Source organism: Brienomyrus brachyistius, chromosome 11 (genome assembly GCF_023856365.1).
Source record: "Brienomyrus brachyistius isolate T26 chromosome 11, BBRACH_0.4, whole genome shotgun sequence".
Classification (NCBI taxonomy): Eukaryota; Metazoa; Chordata; class Actinopteri; order Osteoglossiformes; family Mormyridae; genus Brienomyrus; species Brienomyrus brachyistius.
In genome coordinates, this window is record NC_064543.1 from 6,377,636 (window position 1) to 6,395,779 (window position 18,144).

Below are 18,144 nucleotides of genomic sequence, written 5' to 3' on the forward strand. Positions count from 1 at the left end.
GCAGCACACGAGTGAACGGTTTGGGACTCTGGCCAGTCGGCGGTCAGCAAAGGGGGCTTCTCTGTGGATGCCGCGGAGCTGGCCAATCGGACGGTGAATTTCATAACCGCATCCTGCCCAGACTGCTGCCAAGGATCCACCTTCAGTGAAGTTTAACATTGTGAGTAAGTGGGTGAAGTTGGTTTAATGAAACTGGCTGGCTTTTACTCACGCTTAGCCTTTTGCCGACACACCCGTGTGTTTTGGTGTCAGCGGACGCTGTATGTGTCGAAGCAGCTCTGGGATGCATTTCCCAAAAACCCCCACTGGCAGCTAATAAAGTTGGACCCATTCAGTCGCATGTTTACAACTATGTAAGTTACTAATATAGGTAGCGACAACGCTTTTGGGAAACACACCCATGGATGTTGGCTGAGCAACCTTGGAACCAGACACACTGAGGGAACACGGATTTGGTAGCTCAAATTTTCATACGGACGCGTGGAGTCCAGCAAGACACTACGCCCTGTTCAAGGTCCGGTCCACTGTGTCCACAAGCTGAAAACGGTGTCTAATGAAGTACGTTTGTTGTACGTGATGCGAAGGAGTACTGTCTTAGGAATACAGGAGAACAGGCAAGGCCTCAACAAGGGTCTAACGGAAATTATAACAAAGGGTTAATTTTCACTCTCAAATAAATCGAGGCAGCAATTTAAATCCCCTTTCATTGGCAGATAGATAAGGTAGCTGTCAGATTAATAATACACCCTAGGTTGTGTAATGAGTTGAGGACAGGAGCCTCCTTTGTCCCAGTGAATCGGTGCCATGAAATGCAATGTTATGGCAGACGAGTATGATTTTTTTTTTTGTAAATATGGTTATATCATTACGTTTATGCCGCTAAGTTTGCTAATTCCCGGCCTGAAAATGAGATCCGTTTGTGTTCCTTTGGCATTTGTAACATAGCAACAAATACATAAATAAACAGCATGTTTTAGTGGATCATATAAAAGATGGCATGTGGCTGATAGGGTGAATCTGCTGATTATATTCAGGAAATGTATGATTTATTTATTATTATTATCTGAGTGACAGAGTGGCTCGCGCCTGTGACATACACCTCCAGGACTGTGGGTTTGATCCCCCCACAGTGTGTGTGGGGAGTTTGCCTGTTTGCCTGTGTCGGCATGCATTTCCTCTGGCTTCTCCAGTTTCCTCCTGCAGTCCAAAAACATGCGGTTTGGCAAAATGACTAAAACAAAATACACTGTTCAATAAAATAAAAACTTAAAAAAAATAAAAAATTCAAGCTAGATGGAGAAAAATAAATAAAAGTGTATTTTTTTTTTTTTTACTGGTTAAATAACTTTTCGAATGATGAAAGATGCTCCGCAGTGTAATTCTGCATATGTGACAATGTAACCTTCCAAAGAGAAGCAGTGATTCATTTTAAAAGCCTGACTGTGTGGGTCACATAAGGTCACTGGAGGACAGCTGTCATGCCAGAACACGTGACTTACTCAAGGTCCTATTTTGTATTCATTCAGGACCAAGATATTTTTAATACCAACATATGGAAACGCAGCAGCACCGTGAGTTGTGTGTTGGGGGGGGCAGAGCATAAGGGCGTCACAACTCACCATCAGGTGAAAGGTGCGCTTTTCGGTCTTAGCGAATCATCTGTCCACTTTCATGTTTTTCACTTGCCGTTGACCACCTCTTCAGATAGTTATCCCAAGTCACCAGGCTTCTCCAGGCCCTCCGTTCCGTCTCTCGCTCCACCTTTCCTCCAAATTTGTTTGTTTACTCTCTCAGCCATCTATGCTCAGCCATCCATTGGATATTAAATTCTTTGATCCCTTCCGGAACTTTCAAGGATAATAAGAAAGTCAGCCGTCAACAAAAGATCACAAAGAGGCTTCTGTCTACCAAATATTTGCAAGTCTGAGCAGATGATTCACTTGACGGTAGGAGCGTGTCGGACAGCCCAAACCCATCCCCGTTCCGGGTTGCTTGACATCTGTTTTCCTTCCCATTTGTGCCGCGTGTGTCTGCATCTCCTACCGATGGCCGTCTTTTGTTCACTAAAACAAAGCGTCTGTCTAATTGGATTCACCACCTTCTCTATGATGACCAGAACCTTTGTCTGGTGCCGGCTCCCACCCGGTCCCGTACCTCGCTGTTCAAACAGTCCCGCCCTGAAGGTTTTCATTTATCGCAGGTGGCACTGTGGCACTGTGCCCAGCGCACTCTCTGCTCTCCCCTTAGATGCTTATTTTCGCCCAATGGCCGTGTTTAAAAAAAAAATGGCTGCTTTTCATTAAGACTTCTGTCTTTCTATAAAACAACGATATTACCTGTCATTTAAAACGACGTGCTGTGAACGCTTAAAACCAGGCGGTAAATTACAGATCTGGCACAATGGCAGCAAAATATAAAACGTAAAGGTTAGCGATGCAAGCGGATATACCTGCTCTGCTGCTTTTGACAGCCCTCTTATCATTACAGGCCCCAGTTCACCGTTCGTTCCATTCAGAGTTTCTAAACTTTTGGGATTTTTAAATCTACAATAAGTATACATTTTAAGAGCTTGTTGCCCACATACACTTCAGTGTACAAAATATATACACTCTCAGAAAAAAGGGTCAAATTAAAGGCTTGTACCCTCAAGAGTCTGCAAAATGTACCATATAGCTGTAGGTAAATGTACATTTTAAGGTACAGAAATGGACTTTGAGGAACATTTCTGTGTCATTGAAGCTATTTTAATGCTGTTTGCACCTTTGGGATGTTCCTCAGAGTCCATTTCTGTACCTTACAAAGTCCAGAAATGTGTATTACACCGCTACTGTGTCTAATCTTGGCTGATATTTCAAGCGCGGATGGCAAAAAAAAAGTCCCAAAAACTCAAGTTATGTGCCAGTTTTATAAGGCAAGTCTTATCGATTATATATAAGAATATAAAGATCTGTGCTCAGCAGCCGAAAGATGACGAGCCAGTTCCTGGAATGGTGCTCCGGGAGGCAGATCAGAAATCACAGAGGAGCAGTTTTATCTTGGGGGCGGCAATGGAGGACTGGCGGCGGACGTAAAGCCGGCTTGCGTTTGATGTCTGCGGCGCACTGAGAGCCTCCGAGCCGCTGCCATCTAGCACGAAGCCTTTGTGTCCCCCGTTATTGCTGCGATGCCGCAGGGAGGGTGTCTGCGACGGGAAAGTAAACGCTCACCGTGAATCCGGTGTCGGGGGAGTCCGGGCTGCCGGCACACGGGAACACGCTTATAATGGCGTTTTACAAACAGTTGCAGTCAAAAAAATATTATTAGAAATAATTGGCTTCAATAGACATTTATGTTAAAAGTTGTGTTACAATAAATTAAAATGGTAAAAATGCTAATAAGTTAGGCAGTCGCATCGCTAAGCATACAGTCTTCCGGCATACCGTCTGAAATAACTCTGGTATTTTGTTAATTGATTTAACCTGTTTACGTCCTGCAGCTGCGCGTCGCTCTGGATTCTCTTTTAGTTTACCTAGTAGTTAACGAATTATCTGTTAAATAATGTCGCTGCTGCTTTTCCCCCGGGATGTCCGTCTGTTACGCCGGTGCGGCCGCGGAGCCGCATGCAGTCCGGGCAGCGTGAGGCAGCCACCTTCCAGCGCCCGCACATCTGGCAGTGGAACAAGGTGCTTTGGCCTGGGAATTAAACATTATTTGATAAACTGCCTTTTCTACAAAATTTGGCCCTCTCAAAAAGGCAGGCTGAACGGTGTGTCAAAACCACCCTTGGAAAGTTTTGATATGATCTTATACTTAAGCATCCTTAGTGAACAGAGAAGCAGAGTTTTGGTTTAAACGTAAGGAGAAAAAAATCCAGTTGGAGACTTGGTTCTGGACGTAAGGCCGCTTCTTGGTGTCAAATTAATTATTTTGGAGTACAATTTCATGACTTCTGGGAAAAATATATAAACGGAAAATCAAAAGCGGATTTGGGCAGCATGGTGCCACAGCAGTTCAGGGGGTGAAATCCGCAGCTTTGGAATTTGCACGTTCTTCCGTGCTTCCTTGGGCTACTTTGGGTTACAGCTGCAGTTCATACTATTAGGCTAAGTGATGTCTCTCTGCTGTGTGTGACTGTGTGCCCTGTGCTGGGCTGGCATCCTATCCAGGCTGTGTCTCAGCTTTTAGCCTGAAGTTGGATGGATGGAAAATAATATTTTATCTCCCCTGGGATTTGTGTGTGAAAAAAAAAATCACGATATCACTTTACCATTGGACAACATGAAAACAATTAACTCACGCTAACTAATATCATAGATCAGGAGCTGTCACAGTCACACCCACCGCCTGAATGCAGACCGAACCGCAAGTTAACCCGAACTCATCCAATAAAGCACCTTATGAATCAATATGGTTAATGTAATAAAGGGTTGATGTGGTTTGAAGTACAAAATACAAAGTAGAACCACCAAACTTCACACGCACATAACTCATCACAATCCCCCAATCAATGACAGTCAATACGATCAGTGAACGTTAAAGTGTTCCCATTTATGTTATATATCGATGTCTATATCAAAGGTTATTGTTAATTCATTATTGTTCACGAGATGCTGTTTTGTTTTTTGAAAATTGTTTCAGACCTCAGACTTTGAACAAAAATCTGATGCAGTCCTTTGGTCAAAACGTTTGAGGACACTTGGCATAGATGTTAGTTAAAATAGTTGAACGGTGGATTCAGGAGCTTTTGTACCTCAAAATGCACAGATAATTATCTTACTCAACGGTTTAAAAAGGTACGTTCTACTGCAGCATCTAAACACACACGTCCCCGGAATCTCCTCTGGTCTCCGTGGTGAAATGCGTTGGGATCAGCTGAGCTTCACCGAGTGCCTGACATGAGCAGTACTTTCAGAAGCGCAGAGAACTCTACAGCCAAACAGACCCAACCACAATAGTGACATTGTTCCGTCCATCTGGCCAGGCCATAGGACTGCAGAGAAAACAGCATTTGTTTTATGGGCTTATGTTACCTGTGGGTCACTCAATGGAAGCACCTAGTGCTTTGTAAAGTAATCCACAAATCCATCTTTGATGCCAAGGAGACACTGCAGCTGGAGCCTGACCATCTTTGGGTACGTCCCCCACCCCCCGGATTTGGGATGGCATTCCTGAGAACCAGGCAGAGGGGAGGGAAACGGACGTCAATCTAGAGTAAACGATACAGGTCACACGAAACACAGAGAAACCCCCAAAATCAGCTACTCACCAGGGTCCCTCCATTGAAATTTCTATGCGGCTGTAAGGATGGCAGTGCGGTAAATATGAGCAGATTTCTGGAAGCCACAAACGGAAAGTAACAGGGCGAGCACTGGCTGCGGGAGAGCTGGCCGTGCCGGGGGTGGATGGAGAGGGGCGAAGCCGGCAGTAACAGGATAAACACACTCAAGGAAGCTGACTTAGAACCATGGGGAGGACAATTTACCGTGGTGAACCAGTTTGTAGCTGGATTGTACACCTATGTCAATTATCAGATATTGTACATAAATTAAATACTGCAATACCCTTCTGCATAATGTAAAATGTCTGCAAAGACCCCAAAAAACACAATTCCCAGTATTTTTGATGATGGAAAAAAACACTTGCAGATGCGTGATAGTGGTACATATATACCACTATATATATTTGTTTAATTGTGTGTGTGTATGGATATATATATATATAAGATATTATAATGCTTACCTTTGCTGTAGGAAAAAGGCAAAATACTGCAAGCTTTGTACATTTAGTTTTTATTCACACATCTTTACAAATCTGCAAACAACAAACAATGTTTTCAAACACCTTTTCGAAAAACAAGTTTGGAAGACTTTGGAAATACAAGAGGCAAATCTGTGTTGGCAGACAGCGGCACCGATAACCTTTAAAAAAAAAAAAAATTTAAAAACAAAAAGCCACCAATTCATATTTCGTCAGCTGAAGAACGTCTGCCACATTTGGACAGTGAATTTCACGTCTTTATTATTAAGATATAAATTAAACAGGCAGACACAGAACTACGCCATTATAAACTGCAGGGATTCCAGACTACCAGCTCAGGGTTTATTAAATTAATAATAATATATATTTATATGATTTTGATAACAATGATTTTCATAAAAATCATGACATGACTTACGTCCTTAATGTTTTGAGTTTATAGAGAAATAATGTTTTTTTTAAAGAACTGACCGTATTTGATTAGAGGCAGAAAGTACTTCAGTAAAGGTCAGAAATGGTTCTCCTGGATGCTCACTAGTAAAGGCCAAACTTAGTCATGTTCAATTACATTTTATTAATACCTTAAAAATACAAGATTTTTAAGCGATTCGTTTATATTAACATTATTGATAGGAAAACAAGTCTATATCAACATTACAAGATCTTCAGGATATTTTAACTATGGGTCTCGATAATACAAGATCTACGTAGAAACCAGCTATGTTGGCTTAAACGATGCTGCCCAGTCACATTAATAATTTCAACGTTATATTTAAACTGATTTTTGGATACTTCCTGACCCCAAACAGTAATTTGTAAGAACAAAGCAACTTAGGCATCATGTTTAGCAGATGCTAAACTATTTACGCTAGTGGGGCAAAACACAAAATGGCTTCCCTGTACATACACTTCGCAACACGGACCCTTCAGAAAACCCAAGGCTATCTAAAATGTTTACCTTCCCAGATTGCTGCAAAACATCTTAGGTAAGAAAAATAATAATACCACCAATAATAATCATGATATAATAATCAATTCGGATCATGTATCAAATCACTAATATGTCTGTTTGGAATACGGAAACGTTTAATTGATTGGGAGAAATCACCCAGGGATTACACCTCACATCGGCATCTTTATCGGGGCTACGTCAGAAACCAAAGCACTCCACTCGGTTTGGGAAATAACAGGTATCACCTTAACAGACCTCAGACCCAGGTGGACGCTACAAGAAGCACGAGAAACGAAGCACGAGACAGATTTCCATACAATTTTATATCATACCCTTTAAATTACCGTAAAAAAAATATCTGCTGTACATATTTACATTTAATCTGAGTACGACTGTTATCTGTACATCGGAACTAAACTCTGAAATGTGTACACAAAGACCTTTTCTTCTCCAGCCCATGAACGCTTTCGGCAAGTTTCACGGTGAGTTCTGTAATAATTCGAAAGCTTTGTTACCTACCCTAACTTAATCCAAGGGCAATATGCACAAAAGGTGTAACTGGTAGTGTGTTAAGATCAAAGTAAATTTTCTACCTAATTAAGACGACCCGACCTCTTGCTTGCGCTAGTCTCTCAGTCTGATTTTACTTTAAATTTCCACTGGCCGCTTTGATGTTTTGGGCCAAAAGGGCTTCATGACCGAGAGGCGGAGACCCATTTAACCGGGCCCCCAGACCACGATGCCTCACTAGTCCTCCTCTGACCCTGACAAGGACGAGCGCGCCCCGCTGAACATGGCAGCCCAGCAGCCCCTCACCCCACGTGGTAAACAGAAGCAGACCCACTCCCACTTCCTCTGGATTGACCCTGCCGTCTGTGACCTACCACCAGTTCTGCTACCCAGAGAGGATGAGAACCGCTGGGGATGACTGGCATGATTGATGTTGGGGGGGGGGGGGGGGGAGGGCACAAACACACTTCATATGGGCCTCCACATGGGACAACACGTTCATAAAATACTATTTTAATTTAACTAACTTCATACATATACTAAAGGGAAATCTATTAAAGTTAGCCGAGATCTGAAACGTCTTGTTTTAATAAGGACATGTTTTAATAAGGACCGAGCTCCTCAGTGAGAGTTCTGAGCGACACCTGGGCCTGTCTGTGTGTATCGTAGGCAGATGGGAGTCCTTCAAATTGTTGCGTGAAAAATATTCTAGAAAGCATCACTGCTGGCGATCAGGGTCCAGTCATCTCACCATTCCAAGCAGATGAAGTTTAAAAAAACTAACAAAAATAACCAAAGAAGTTGTTAAACACAAACGTCGTGTACTGGATTTTCTCAGCAACAACTCTGCCAACTGGTTAAATTTCCTGCTTTTTTAAATAAACTATCACCAGTTACATTACCTGCCTTCACAATCACCGAACTTCCACTCTGTCTAAATGATTGCGCCCCGACAGACCGAGGGAAAGGCAGGCCTCGATGTGACACCTAACACAGGTAATCCTCCAGTAATTATGGATGTAAAAGCTAAGACATGAGGTTATATAAAAACATTGTACCTGTGCTTTGAGCTCTCGCGTTAAAAAAACACACAAAGGAGAAAGCTTTTGCATAGTCTGCAGCCGGAGAAGCGGGGCAGTGGCGTCGGTGCGTGCGCTACGATTAGAGGCCGTCCAGCTTGTGCTTGAGATAGTCTTTCATCACCTTGGCGATGGGCAGGTCCTCCAGGAGCCTCAGGTTCTGAAGGCCTATGCAGTGGCGGATCTTTATCCTGCACAAGTCCTGCAGGCAGCGGGGCTGTCCTGCGAACGCAAACAGCGACACGCTTAACGCCAGGCATCACAAAACGAATCAAGAGCAAACGGAAGCGCCACAAAACCAAGTATTTCACCATGTATTTAGGAAGCTTTTTTTTTTTTTTTAATAAGTTTTGTGGTAGATTACAGCCAGCTGTTCTATCAACGTGAGGTAACCTGCCGACGTAAACATGGCTAAGTCAGGACACATCGCTGGGAAAACAAAACGAGAAGGAAAATCACATAAAACTTCTCTCATCAAGATAGATAACATGAAATATGTGATTGGGGTCCTTATCCTCAGAACACTTTCAATATCGCAATACCAAAAATATTAATAATAAATCACATTAAGCAAAGTTAAGGCTGCCGCAAGTCTGGGGCCGACCTCTAAACATCAAGGTCGGCAATTACAATTTATCAGTGGTTTTAAGCCCTTAATTTGGAAAACTGAGTCATCGAAGTACACAAACCCATCTTCTCCCGGCATCTGTGGGCTCACGGTTTATATACGCGGAGAGGCAAGGCCGTCTTCTGCTCTCTGCCTTACGGGATGCGCTCATGAACCAGCCCAGCTGGGAAAACCACAACAAAGGTACAGCTGCTGCCCTATGCGAGCCTCTGCATTGTGTCACTGTAACTACTCCATTTATTCCCGGTCTTTATAGAAGTCCAAGCAAACACGCCATTCACGCTGGCTGCCTCCCCCGCTGTCAGGGGCAGGTGGACTGGTCCGGGTTTAAGACAAACTGGCAATAACAGGAGCTGCCCTCTCCCTGCATAAGCAGGTGCCGTGTGAACGGAGGACCGGGCGGAACCTGAGCTCACGGCTCTGAGAACCGTCCCTTTGATAGCTCCATATCAAAGTGCAGTGAGGGGAGGGAGAGTCCGACTGCACCCGCCAAATCATCAGCCCTTTTCCCCCACCGTGTGCCCCCACACCCCCGCTGGTCAGCCTCAGCTTACCTTTGCACACTGCTAGCCTTTAAGAGTAACTTGACCTCTGTTTATCTCTTCTGTTTGAGGGAACAGCATTTCCCACTCTGTACACACTGCGTTTTGTAGGACTGGGGAGTGATAAATATCTTATCTGCCTCAACAAAGAGTGAGACTCCCCAAAGACGATCCTACAGACCGAATCTTTAAACGTGGAGTTCGGAGGCAACGATAAATAAAGGGGCGATTTTTCGCGTGGTACGCCATTCAACGCGAATATCGAGCAACGGACGGGGGCGGGGAACCTACGGGTGACTTCCTGTAGAAAGTCGAGGCAGGGCCGAGAGGCGCCGGACATGCTGACGGACACGGCGACGGGGGTCTGGCCCTCGTAGTTGCGGGTGTTGGTGTCAGCACCGTAGGCGTAGAGCATCTGTGCACACAGCACGTCGTCGCGGAGCGCCGAGAGGTGCAGCGGAGTCTGGCCGTCCTCCAACCGGCCCAGGTTGGTGTCCGCGCCGCGCTGCAGGAACATGCGGCAGTACGAGTGGTTGCCCTTGATGACGGCGTAGCGCAGCAGGAAGCCGTTCTGGATGTCGATGTTGGCGTTGTGGTCCAACAGAATGCGCACGCAGCTGGAGCGCTCGCGGATGATGGCCAGCTGCAACGGCGTGGTGCCCTTGTCACTCAGGGGGTCCACGGCCGCTTTGAACTCCAGCAGCAGCCGGACGAACGAGTCGCGGCCGTAATGCGCCGCAACGTGCAGCGGAGTCCAGCCGTCGTTGCTCTTGGCGTTGATGATGTCGCTGCGATGCTCCGATTCTAGCATGAGGCGGGCGATGCGCGCGCGCCCGTGCATGGCGGCGTAGTGCAGCGCGGTGAAGCCGCCGATCAGGTCCTTCACCGTGGGGTCGGCTACATGGAGGAGACGGGGTGGGGATAAGGGGGTCCATTAGCGAGGATCCGGGTCAGAATTAATTATTATTAATGTCAGTCAGGCATCAGTGTGTGACTGGGGTCAGGAGGTCAATCCCGCCTCCTTAATTAGCAGGGAAGGATTTCACGCACAATTAATCATTAATCTCGTCAGAAACAACACAGGGGCAGCCCAGGAGACGCCGGACTGGAAGTTGGTCTAATGCCACGGCGGGAGCTCCAGGGTCCTGTAATTAATGGAGAGCGTATGCGTGTCTTTTCATTTATGGGATTTCGCGTCCCGCAAACACCTTGGCATGGACTCTCCATTACAGGGACAGACAGGACCCTTGGACTTCCACTGAAACTCGCACCATTCCCTCAAGCGACCGAGTTTTCATAACAAACGGTAAACATACCTACATAATTCAGACGTGAATTATCCCAAACCAAACTCATCTAGTAAAAACAAATACAGGAGTCCGTCAACTTACGTCCAGGATACATTCTGGAATTCAGTACGTAAATCAATCTGGACAGATCTCGACCATTATAGGGGACAGGCCAAATGTACTGTATAACGTAATATACAAGATCACACATATTTAACTAAATCTCTAACGTCAGCGCACTCAGGTGTGTTTTGGTGCTTGCCGCATGTTGCACATGTGGTAAAATATGTCCACTATGTCTGTTTCGGACATAAACTTTCGTAAAGGTCTTACCGGACATTGGATGCAGACATGGTTCGAACAGAACTTGATAGGATACAGTCTATGACAAGATACAGTATATAGTCTATGAATGAGTATATTTAAGTCAGTCAAGAGGTTTATATAAGCACAACGGAAATACCCAATAAAAGTTGTAATTACTTAAACAATAAGTAAATGTGCTAAATAAATGAACAAGATTATTTACATTTCTCGTCCTCCACGCGTGACTCTCCGCACGTCTATCCCACGTGCTGTAAACCTATGCAAACAGCGCCCTCTGCCATTAAAAATTAGGTACTGCACCAGAACGCCAAACAAAACAAATCCTGGAAGCGAACAATGGCTCATTTAACACAATACGGGATTTTATCAAGTACTAATTACAGCATTGCTTTAATTTGTCTTCCCCAGGCAGTTTTACAAACCGTGCTGCTAACACCATGAGTCAATTTCTGTACTGCTCAGTCTTTAGACGAGATTCTTTTGCGACACAAAGCAAGCCAACTGTCAAAAACCTGAACTAGTTCGAATAACGTTATGTAAAACAAGGCGATTCTGTTACTGCTAATAAACCCCCTCCCTCAATTTAACATGCTGTGCAGATATCTGACCAGATACTGGCCTAAACAGCCTGTGTGGTTTGTTGGCACCTCCTGCCCAGAACGACTCAGATTTCTCCTTCATCAGAAGCTCAGCCTCGGACGTGCGGCACCAGAGCTGCCTCCTTGACAGCCGTGTGCTTGTGATGCATTACCTGCCTCACTCGTACATCCCTCTGGACAAAATCTGCTGCCAAACGAATGAGCATAAACGTATGTCTGTCTCTGACGTGCAAGCGAGGCCGCCAACCTCCGTGCTCCAGAAAGACGCGGACACATCGCTCCTTGCCCCTGGCGGCCGAGAAGTGGAGTAACGTCCAGCCGTTGGCGTCCCGGATGTTGGGGGAGTAGCCCTGCTCCAGCATCTTGCGCACGATGTGGACATCGCCGGCGGCAACCGCGGCCTGAATCTGCAGCTCCTCCTGCAGCTCAGGGTTCCTTCTGCAGTGATGGTGCAGCATCCTGTCACATCTCGTCAGAGGTTGCGGCACGCGAATCCAGACCAGCCCGCTGCCTGGAAGGCAGAAGAGGGACATGCGCTTCGGCTGAGTCGCCAGCGGCAACAGTGTCCCGGTGGCGAGGAAGCATCCTGAGAGAATACCTAAGATCTACGCCACGAAAGGCTACGCAGCAGCCTGGGCAGATTTCACGTCTCTCTGCTGGGCAGAAGGGTTCGTGTCAAAAGGTCAAAGGTCAGCAGAGTCAGTACATGTTCAAAGTTTAATAAATAACCAAAAACAGTCAATATAGCAGATGAACACAGACTATTTCACTTTGGCCTAACCATACCAAGGAAAATTCAACTGATGGAATTTGTCAAATACAAAAAACAAATGACAGGCCAAGAAGAAGTAATCTGATGAAACACTGCTGATTGGTAAAGTGTCAAATTCACATTTACAGTGATCACAAAAGTTACTGACATGATGTTTCCTAAAAGTTTCGCTGCACGGCGAGTTGATTACACTTGACAAGATAGAAGCAATTTACCATTATTTGCAATCTAGTACAACTACTATGAACGTATAATGCGTTTATTAATAACTACATGACCGAAAGATATACCGGCGAGTCCGTATTTAAGCACAATAGGTCTATGAGACCGCTAGTAAGCATCACCATCACCGTCTTACTAGCCGTGACAAATGGCAGGTATGGGTTTTTCATTATAACCCAGTTATCTTTCCTGGTATTTAACATGACAGATCCTGCTCCCGTTTATGGCGAAACCAGTACCGGTATTCCCCAGGCACTGGGGAGGGGGCACCGACGCCCCGTGTCCAACCATTGTGCTCAGTTCCTTATTCAGAGGGTAGTCTGGGGGCCGGCGAACTGTTCGCCTTCATACCCGCAAAGTAGATAACCGCCTTATGCACTGCGGGTGGGTGAAGTGTAGAAAAGAAGTCGGGCATCGCGCTGCTGGTGTGTGTGTGTGTGGGGGGGGGCGTACTGGGGGGGTTAGGGCCAGCCGGCCCGGGAGAGCGGGGACGTCCGCGGCCCGGCACAGGAACAATGGGCTGCTTACCTTAGACGTAAAGCGGCCGCTCCCCGCTCCGGGATCCCCTCTCCGGGTTCCCCCCCGCCGCCGCCGCCGTTCACGCCTCCCCTCCGGCGCGTCGCATCTCTCGGCTCGTCCCCTCGCGCTCCCCGCGGGACTGGAGGAAGCGGACGCGCGCACGAGCCGGAGGAACGAGCTACAAGGAAAGAAACGGGGAAAACACAAAGAGCTCGGCGGCCGATCGAGCAGCCAGACAGTCAGGCGGCCAGGCGAGCCCTTCGCCCTGCCCGATGCGTTAGCTAGCGGAGCCGCTTGTCAACGCCGTGCATTTCTGCTCTCAGGCGACCGGACACCGGTGATAGTGCATACGATAGAAGCGCCGCTCCGCTGGCGTTTTTCGTAACATTCAGGGCAGTCGATTGGTACTGTTAAAAGTGCATTAATATTTGATTACATTTGTGCAGAGTTGAATAGTACCATCTGAAACCAACCCCCCTGCCGTATGGCATAACAACATCCTGCTGCAAAAACTGGATCCTGAGATTGCGACCCGTAAGTCATCTGCTCGTTGACGGATTGCTAACTGGTATTTTATTCGGGTCTCGGAATGGCACAGCGGGTTTTGACTTCGTCGAACAGAGCAGCGGAATTGTTTTGCCCGTACAGCCCGAGTAAGTCATTTTACCGAGATTCTCGGTGTCGAGCTGTGGTGATGTGCACTACGACTCCCAGCATGCAATGGGAAGAAAGCCGGAAGTCGAGCAGCGCGTCGCGAGCGGGTGTACGAGTGGGAATGCATTTCCGAGTCTACTATAAATAGGAAATGCCACTACTAGTTAAATGCGGTGAATTTGCATGACTGCAAATTTTGTTCAAAAACATAAGAAGAGCAATGCGACAAAGAACGAAACGTGTTTGGAGTTACGTTGTTTGTCATACGTATAACCTACTAGATTGAATGTTCATATCTACTTGGTGGAGTTGATAAGCCATTGGTGTCTAAGATATAAGATATGTCTACAAAAAGTCGTGGGAATAAATGTAACACGACCATCATTGTAGCTCCATATGGAAGGAAGACCTGCTTGGCCATAAAGCAAGGGAGATCTACCTATAATTACAATTCTGATAATATCGTGACACAAAATTACTCGGAAAAGCAGCATGGATATGTTATTCGTTTTACAAGACGTGCACAAATGTTTGCTGGCGGGAGAGCGTCCAATGAAGGGAAGTCACGAAGTGGCATCGATGTTGTGCTCGGTTGTCTGCGAAAGCTGGTCCGACACCTGTCTGCTTGGCCTGACGGCTGGCCCCCGTTTATGTGAGCATGAAAACAGCAAACATCAGACCTTGTCAACGCGGTTCCATCCCTGCACCAAACAGGAAGGACAGAATAGAAAGGAAATCGTGTGCTTTGCACTCAGTCTGCTGGAAAGCACGAGTACCAGACTGCTCTCTGGGAACCAAAGTCACCAAACGAGGCTTTATTGCAAGGAAGTTTTGATAAACGCCCTGGAAGACTTCGCTCTTTCTTCGAAGCTTGTAAGATGGAAATATTGACTGAATATTAAATTGCATACATTTACGCATATGACACCTTTAATTGACATTAACTATGATTTTTTTATATGGCATAATCATTTTCTCGCGATTCAAGTTTTGTATACACAAATAAGCAAGTTTCTGTATATACTTAATTGACTGCTTTTTGAACGTTGTGGTAAGTGTAATTTATTAAGATATTTTCGTTTACTTCTGTTACAGGTTACCTTTTTTGGTGTCCAGGACCGATTAATATCACACTTTGCTGTTAGGTGTATATCATCAGTCATCCTTTTTCAGCTCTATGAGTCTGTGAGTATCATCTTACAAAGGTCTTCAGTATCACAGGTGCTGATGGGTTATAAGTAGCACTGGACACTACTGGGTTTCATATTTATTTTTTTCTGTCAACAGAATTCACTTGACAGAGTTTGGCAGGAAAGGTGTGTAAAAATCCTCCGGAATCCCCGCCCTGACAATGAAACAGCCTGCTCTTTGTGGACCATCACTGCCGTGATAAAAGGAGTTTTGACGGGCATGTTTACACACAAGAAAGGTATGTTTTCAAATGATCAGAAGAATCCAGTGAAAGAACCTGGCAGTGTATGAAATAGTGCTTTAGTAACTTTTCATAGTGTCCTAGTATATCTCCTTTTAATCATCTGAACATCTGAGAGGCTTTTAAATTTGTTTTTCTATTAATTTCTTATTATTTGCGTATGTCTTATGTAAGGTGGAGAAAGAACAAAAGCATAAGTACTGTAGTATGTATTTTGCATGCATATGTCAATAACCTTGGGCTTGGACTGTTTTCTCCTTGTCCAGATGCACTGGAGCAACTGGTTATGTCACTGGATCCAGATTTTCCTTGTTTATATTCTGGAATTCTCACCTGGATTGAAAGGGAGCTGGACAAACCAGTGCCACATGCAAATGACACTTGTGACATAGCAACAAACCTGGTGGCTGTTTTGGATTTACTTGAGGTGCTTGTTGCCGTAAGATTCAGTCTGAAGATCTGCTCAGTGAGCCAGAGGCTGGTCTTCCAGCGGCCATCCGTGGCCCTGCAGGTGATCTGTTCCCCCGTTCACTACCTTGTGCAGAAGAGGACGCTTCTGCTCTTGAAGGCATGCCTGCTCTTGAAGACAGGAGATGACTTTATGATGGGAGGGACGGAGCTTTTGCTAAAGGGGGATGGTCACATGACCTCAGACGTCCTGGCTCTGGCAAATGCAGTGCTGAATTCGGTGGCTGCTGGTTGGCTGCTGCGTGTCCCAGTGAGCAGCAAAGCTGCCTACTTTGGTGGAAACAGTCTGAGTCGTGCTGGACCGGATTTTGTGATGCTAAGGTCGACAAGCCTGGTCCTGCTCAAATCTCTGGAATACAGAATCTTATATGAAAAGGAGGAAGGTAATTATATATGCAGATATTTTTTAGTTTAATTTTTAAAGGTTTTTGGAATAACATGAAAAATTGAAGAATATGAATTTTGATATTCATGAATCATACAGCAGGGGGCGATATTTACTAAAAATTGACAAGCCTTTGTGCATTTTCACCATTTGTGCTGGTCCATAACTATTTTCAGATTGCTTTTCGGGTTTAAACATGGATGACATGGATGCTTTACCTGGGGTGGGAGCGGTGGACTCCTCCCTCTTTGACTAGTCTTTCTGTCACGGCAGGTCTGGATCCTGCTGTGGGTCCCCAGTCCTACTTGCGTTCTCTGATGATTTTTGTGAACCAGCACCTTTCCGGGGCGAGGTTGCTGGGCCACCCCTGTGCCTGGGTCTCCGTGGTGTTCGGGGAGCAGGATGACGACATGTTCGAGGCGGCCAGGATTGTCCTGAGCCTGTATTTACATCAGAGGGGGTGCGATCCTAATATTTTCGTTGGTCTTTGGTGCGTGGGGTGGAGCTTAATGGCTTTGAAAGGGAAACTTAACATACACTTCCATAAATTGTTTTACACCATACCCATGTGTGAATATCCATGTGTGAACTCACACTAACAGATGATCCCTGGACTTGTCTGCAGGTCGAGCGGAATCTCACAGCCGCTGGCTTGTGACACCGGCAGCAACCCCCACTGTTGCTTCATATATCTGCTCCGAAGCATCGCATTCGACCACAGCGTCCTCCTTGACTTTCTCATCTCCACGGAAACCTGCTTCCTGGATTATTTTGTGAGATATCTGAAGCTGCTGAGAGACGCCTGGGGGGACTTTGAGCTCGCCTGTCGGCGCATCGAGGTCCGGGATCCAGCGATGGGGGCGAAGGACGCCACACGCGGAAGTGAACCGCTGGCAGCTGCTGATGGCAGTATGGCCTCGGTGGGCTGTGTCGCCGCGGCAGGTACCCCCCTTAATTGGGGCGGGGCTTCTGGCACCTGGGATACACCTTCAGTGGGTGGAGCCACCCAGACCTTACTCCGCCCTTTAGTGAACTACGCCAGCTCAGATGAATCTGACTCAGAAGTTAAAAGTGCCCACTGTGTCCCAGTTGGGAACATAACCTCCCACCCCCCTGACTTCAGCAAAGTGGGCGGTTGCTCCATGGGTCTCCATGACCACATACAAGATGAGGTGCAAGAGAATCGGTCGACTCCTTCCAGGATGTGCAGGAGGGCAGTCGCATGCCTGACTGAGCTGGGCAAAGTTATCTTCAGGCTTCGAAAACGAAAACTCTTCCCCTACAAGCCAGACTCCCTCCTGAAGCTGCTGACGGGGATCGGGGCTAAAAGTGGATTCGAACCTGGAACGGCATTTTGATAAAGCCCCTTTGGACTCCTGTACCTGCGATACCAGCGTGAACATGCCGTGGGACAATCAGTAGAATCCAATAGATAAGACAACGGCCGATGTTTTTATCTTAATCTAGTGTGTCGAAATAATGAAAAGGTGCAATACTGTGTTTAATAAAAGGAGCCTTGACATTTGGTTACCATGGCAAAATACATTTTACTGCTCTGACTTCTGTTGATAAAAAGTAATAAATATTTTTTTGTGTAACAACTGTGTGTGTGGGGAGGGTAGAATTGGTGTTTACATGTATACATAAATTCAGTGCAGAATTTGTACGGTAAGCAACAGCTTTATTTTGTACACAGTGTTTTGTGTTGGAAATACCACAGGGCGACTGTCCAGCCGTCAGGTACATGGCCGTGTAGTATGATAGTAAAATTATGGGTTTTATCCCTCAAAATTAGTTTGTTGCTGATCAGACTTGAAGGAAGTAACAAAAAGTTTGAACGCTCTACCCTGACAAAATCTCCTGAGGACCCCCCCCCCCCACTCCCCTCCAGTTGGCTACATCTACTGAGGGCTAACCCCCACCTTTAAAAAATATATATATTTCTGGCCGTGGGCATGCTGATCTTGCTCTCACGAGTTTTAAACACTTCAAAAGGTGAAAATAAGAGGAAGATTAAATTCCAGCACTGC

The 18,144-nt window shown here is 45.9% G+C and overlaps 2 protein-coding genes across 4 annotated transcripts; one reads left to right on the plus strand and one right to left on the minus strand.

Moving 5' to 3' along the window:
• Positions 1–6,290: 6,290 nt before the first annotated feature.
• On the minus strand, positions 6,291–13,324 carry asb7 (ankyrin repeat and SOCS box containing 7). Its single transcript, XM_049030592.1, has 4 exons — positions 13,185–13,324; positions 11,910–12,173; positions 9,739–10,344; positions 6,291–8,499 (listed from the first exon to the last, which is right to left on the minus strand). The coding sequence occupies exons 2-4, from the start codon at positions 12,118–12,120 to the stop codon at positions 8,360–8,362; spliced, it is 957 nt and encodes a 318-aa protein (XP_048886549.1). The 5' UTR covers positions 12,121–12,173; positions 13,185–13,324; the 3' UTR covers positions 6,291–8,359.
• Positions 13,325–13,579: 255 nt separating this feature from the next.
• Positions 13,580–17,715, plus strand: lins1 (lines homolog 1). Of its 3 annotated transcripts, XM_049030584.1 has the most exons (7): positions 13,925–14,702; positions 14,925–15,014; positions 15,117–15,258; positions 15,528–15,688; positions 15,806–16,112; positions 16,388–16,574; positions 16,740–17,715. In XM_049030584.1, the coding sequence occupies exons 1-7, from the start codon at positions 14,322–14,324 to the stop codon at positions 17,470–17,472; spliced, it is 2,001 nt and encodes a 666-aa protein (XP_048886541.1). In that variant the 5' UTR covers positions 13,925–14,321; the 3' UTR covers positions 17,473–17,715. The 3 variants fall into 3 exon arrangements, with proteins under 3 accessions (XP_048886542.1, XP_048886541.1, XP_048886540.1); XM_049030585.1 differs by lacking the exon at positions 13,925–14,702 and adding an exon at positions 13,580–13,709 and having other exon boundaries at positions 15,528–16,112; XM_049030583.1 differs by having other exon boundaries at positions 15,528–16,112.
• Positions 17,716–18,144: the final 429 nt, after the last annotated feature.

Excerpts from the sequence above, each read along its gene's own strand:
- asb7 (XM_049030592.1), bottom strand. The coding sequence starts at position 12,120 with ATGCTGCACCATCACTGCAGAAGGAACCCTGAGCTGCAGGAGGAGCTG. Across the intron at positions 10,345-11,909 it reads CGTCTTTCTGGAGCACGGAG|CCGACCCCACGGTGAAGGAC; the intron begins GTTGGCGGCCTC and ends TCCTCCATGTAG. Across the intron at positions 8,500-9,738 it reads CTTTCTACAGGAAGTCACCC|GACAGCCCCGCTGCCTGCAG; the intron begins GTAGGTTCCCCG and ends TTGCGTTCGCAG.
- lins1 (XM_049030583.1), top strand. The coding sequence starts at position 14,322 with ATGGATATGTTATTCGTTTTACAAGACGTGCACAAATGTTTGCTGGCG. Across the intron at positions 15,015-15,116 it reads TTTTTCAGCTCTATGAGTCT|AATTCACTTGACAGAGTTTG; the intron begins GTGAGTATCATC and ends TTCTGTCAACAG. Across the intron at positions 15,259-15,527 it reads CATGTTTACACACAAGAAAG|ATGCACTGGAGCAACTGGTT; the intron begins GTATGTTTTCAA and ends CTCCTTGTCCAG.